General features: G+C 40.4%; 1 protein-coding gene across 1 annotated transcript in view; it reads left to right on the forward strand.

Moving 5' to 3' along the window:
* LOC101862090 (28S ribosomal protein S23, mitochondrial) overlaps positions 1–3,186 on the forward strand; it is a 13,431-nt gene extending 10,245 nt beyond the window's left edge. The window contains exon 5 of the mRNA XM_005091182.3: positions 2,962–3,186. Within this exon, the coding sequence (XP_005091239.1) occupies positions 2,962–3,102 (141 nt within the window). The 3' untranslated portion in view covers positions 3,103–3,186. The remainder of the gene's footprint in view (positions 1–2,961) is intronic.
* The last annotated feature ends 927 nt before the right edge of the window (positions 3,187–4,113 follow it).

The raw sequence follows: 4,113 nt of genomic DNA on the forward strand, positions 1-4,113 counted from the left end.
TCCCCCTCTCTCTCTCTCTCTCTCTCTCCCTCTCTCTCTCTCTCTCTTTCTCTCTCTCTCTTTCTCTCTCTCTCTCTCTCTCTCTTTCTCTTTCTCTTTCTCTTTCTCTCTCTCTCTCTCTCTCTCTCTCTCTCTCTCTCTCTCTCTCTCCCCCTCTCTCTCTCTTTCTCTCTCTCCCTCTCTCTCTCTCTCTCTTTCTCTCTCTCTCTTTCTCTCTCTCTCTCTCTCTCTCTTTCTCTTTCTCTTTCTCTCTCTCTCTCTCTCTCTCTCTCTCTCTCTCTCTCTCTCTCTCTCTCTCTCTCTCTCTCTCTGTCTGTTCTTGATTTTTTTAGAAATGACACAAACAGCCAACAGCCTTCTTTACTTTAGTATTCATCACACCGTTAGGATATTTGGCATCAACAAACACTTTCGATCTTTCTGTATGGTGGGCTAGCCTCTTGATGTTATTTATTCTAAGTCTTCCGAATTTTCTGTACGTCAATTTCTGTAACCTCTTCCTCAGGTTCCATATGGTCTTCCCCTTTATCTTTTACCCTGTGGATTCCAATCCAACGCTTTCCTTTCTTATCCTTTTTTTTAAAAACTGTAACTCTAATGCTCATTTCCCATTTGCGGTGAATTATATTGAACAGTTTACTTTGATTATATTATTAAATTGCAGTATAACAAAGAAAGTGTCGGATTGGAATTGACAGGGTAATAGATTATAATAATAATAATAATAGATAGCATTTTTATAGCGCATATCCCCGCTCAGCAGCAGGCTCTATGCGCTTTACACTATATTATTACCCCAGCAGACCATAGAACACTCCGAAACATTCTCAGCTTCCCGGGAAGCATACAGTGCAAGCAGCCGATTAAGCGCTCAAACACTAACAAACTGACAAGATCTTTCGCTGTCTATAGCCGGGTACCCATTCCCACCTGGGTGAAGTGAGGAGAATTTGTGTAAAGTGCCTTTCCCAAGGACACAACGTCGGGTCCCTGACGGGATTCGAACCCATGACCTTACGGTTGCGAGTCCGAGCGCCTAACCACTAGATCGAGAGGAAGGCCATATGGAACCTGAAGAAAGTCACAGGGAATGATGTACATGTTGTGTGTGTTACTCTCTGGTTACGTCTCTAATCTTTGGCACTTATATCTCCTATTTGTGTTGCACGAGTTGTAAACTTTTTACGTGGGTGGTTGGCAGGTGCTCTGGTGTGGTTTGTTTCTTCTTTCCTATCAAATATATATATCGTCCTTATCTCCCCTTCTTCTTTTTTATGTTTGTTACTCTCTTGTAACACCTCTAATCTTCGGCTCTCATATGACCTTATGCAGTTGCGAGCGCCGTAAAACTTCTACTTCTACACAAAAAAAAAGCAAAACAACTTTTTAATAAAACCAAGTAATTGAAGGGAATTTTTTCTGGCTCTTCGTTTTGTTCCTCGTTCTTCCTCTCGTTCATTCAAAGTGTCGGTGACTCAGGGTTTAGATGGGTGGTCACTGGGGTGTGTCCTTGAGCAAAACACAACAACCCAAGCTGAAAAAATCCAGGGTGCCATATAGTGGCGACCAGCAAAGGCATGTTTGTGAAATTGTTCTCCATTGGTTAAAATTTTATGTATTTGGTATTCTTTTTATGTATATTTGAATTTGTATTTAATTTTTTTTTCCCTCGTGTCCTGATTTTTGTGCCGATATTTGCAGATTAAGTAAAAATGTGTTGAAATAGTGCAAATTATTGTTTCAAGAAAAACAGAACAAGAAAAAGTGAAATTTAGACCTGCATGTTTGCCGACAATCGTCTGAAATCCGACAATCGCGACCCGACCCGCGAACCGGCCGATGCTATCGCTAGGCCCACCTGTATCAGTCAATGTGCGTAGTGCGAGGCCTGGCCGACTGCCAGCGACCCCTTTTTCTCCCGTCGGCTTCGTCGGCACTTTCGTTTTCGTGCCGACCGCTGACGCGCGCACCGCCAACTGCCGACGTCGGCGTTTCCGACATAATTGTCGGAACCTAAGTAGAAATGCGAATACGAAAAAGGACGACAACCTAAATTATCTACTTTCAGTTTCGTGCTCGAGCGGCCATTTTGAATTTCGTTTGTTGACTAATTCAATTGTTCAGATCGTGTGGATTCATTCAAGTCCGACTCTCTTGTTCTAATAGAATCTAGATCTAGATCTAGATTTATATAGATCATTATAGACCTCAATGGAGGATTCATATTCCAATTCTAATGTGTCAAACCCTATCATAGGTTGTGCTGCAATATTAATATATTGGTAAAAATAAGCAATTCATCAGGTGCGTGAATTATTTATTTATTTAGATCTCTAGCATAGCAATGTAGATGTAAGCCATATAGATCTAGAATCTAGATCTAGATTCTATATGCTCCTTGTTTGTTTTGGAGTGTGGTTTTTTAATTAAAATTTTTTTTTTCATTAGGACTTGTTTTGGCCTTTTTACATGAGGCCCGTTGCAGGTTCTTTTTGGGGGTGGGGTTAGGGTTAGGTCTCTTCTTTATTGTGTTTGTTGGGGTGGTCGCTCGTTACTCGTATGTCCTTCCTATGACACCCACAAAGGCTTTTTTTTGGTGGGGGGGGGGGGGGTTGCGCAAAATTTTCAGACAATCTGGTTGAGGCTCACATGCAGGTCTAGGAATTGTTTAGTCAGTGTTGATGATGATGATGGTGATGATGATGATGATGATGATGATGATGATCATGCTGTTATGCTGGAAATGATGTGCATGTTATTTTTAGTGTCGAGTGAATCTTATTATTTTTTGTTTGGCGCTTACTCTAGATCCCCCCAGGCTGTACTTACGTATATATGTTTGCCGTTGTGACCCAAATTTCCCCCATGAGGACCAATAAAGTGTAAGTTTATTTTATTCTGATTATTTGTTATCCATTTATTAATATTTTTGATTAATTAATTATTATTAATTATTGACAGGGCAAGTCACAAGTCACAAACAAAAGTCAAGCGAGTGCAGTCACGCCGGAGACGACAGAACCAGGAACCAGCGAAAAGGTCAAGGTCAAGTCACCGTCTCAAAAAGTGGATATCAAAGGACTTTTTGACGAGAAGTCGTGATAGTAGTAGTTTCTGTTGAAAAGTTGATGTGTATGCGTGTAGACTGAATGAAGGAATTAAACACAGATATGAATTTTACAAAAACATGTATACTTGTTTACTTTATTTATTTTTTTTTCCCCGTGTCCTGATTTTGGTCCCCATTTTTGTTGGTTACGTAAAAAGAAAGTTATATGAAAGGAGAATTGTTGAGTCGCTAACGATGATGATGGTGAAGATAATGCTGATGATGATGATGATGTTGTTGGCGATGGTGACGGTAATGGTAATTGTGATGGTGAGCATGAGGATGATTATTTATGTTGGCGATGATGATGTTCTGATGTAGGAGATGACGTGCGTATTAGTCTTAGTGTTAAGTTTGTTTGGTGCTTACTCTAGATCCCCGCCAGGCTGTCCTGTGGGGCAGGACACAACCCTCATTCCCAACTCCTCGCCTAGAGTGACCAAAAATTTGGAAATAATTCGTCATCTTCATCCCTAGCATTTAATAAAAGTAGGCCGAAAAATCACATGGGGGCCGCTTCTAAGTGATGACATTGTTAGTGTGTTTGTTACCCTACGTCTATGCTATCATATTTTCAAAACAGTGAAAGGAATGTGGCCAATAATCTTCGTAAAAATTATTACTTGTTTACTTGTGTGAAGGACCGACATCACTGCACAAGGGACATCCCCATAAGTGCTCTGTCCCCTGAAGAAGCACATCTCGAACTGTGTAGATGCTGACAGCTCCAAGCAATGGTTGATTCCATAGCCTTCTGCTCCTCCCACTAAGTCTTGAACTTCTGCAGCCGTCCCATCCGATTTCAAGCTCACGAAGTCGCTCAATATGATGGTATTCCGACTCTTCATGTTTTTTTTCTAAAAAAAAATAATAATAAAATAATGTATTTTTCCATTTATTTCTTTTCACATTTGTTAGGGAGGTTAAGTGAACTCTCATTAAATTACTTTATTTGGAAAGGATATTGGTATGTCAATTGTTAAAGGTTGTCTGACGATAGATGA

This window comes from Aplysia californica, unplaced genomic scaffold (assembly GCF_000002075.1).
Source record: "Aplysia californica isolate F4 #8 unplaced genomic scaffold, AplCal3.0 scaffold00027, whole genome shotgun sequence".
Lineage (NCBI taxonomy): Eukaryota > Metazoa > Mollusca > Gastropoda > Aplysiida > Aplysiidae > Aplysia > Aplysia californica.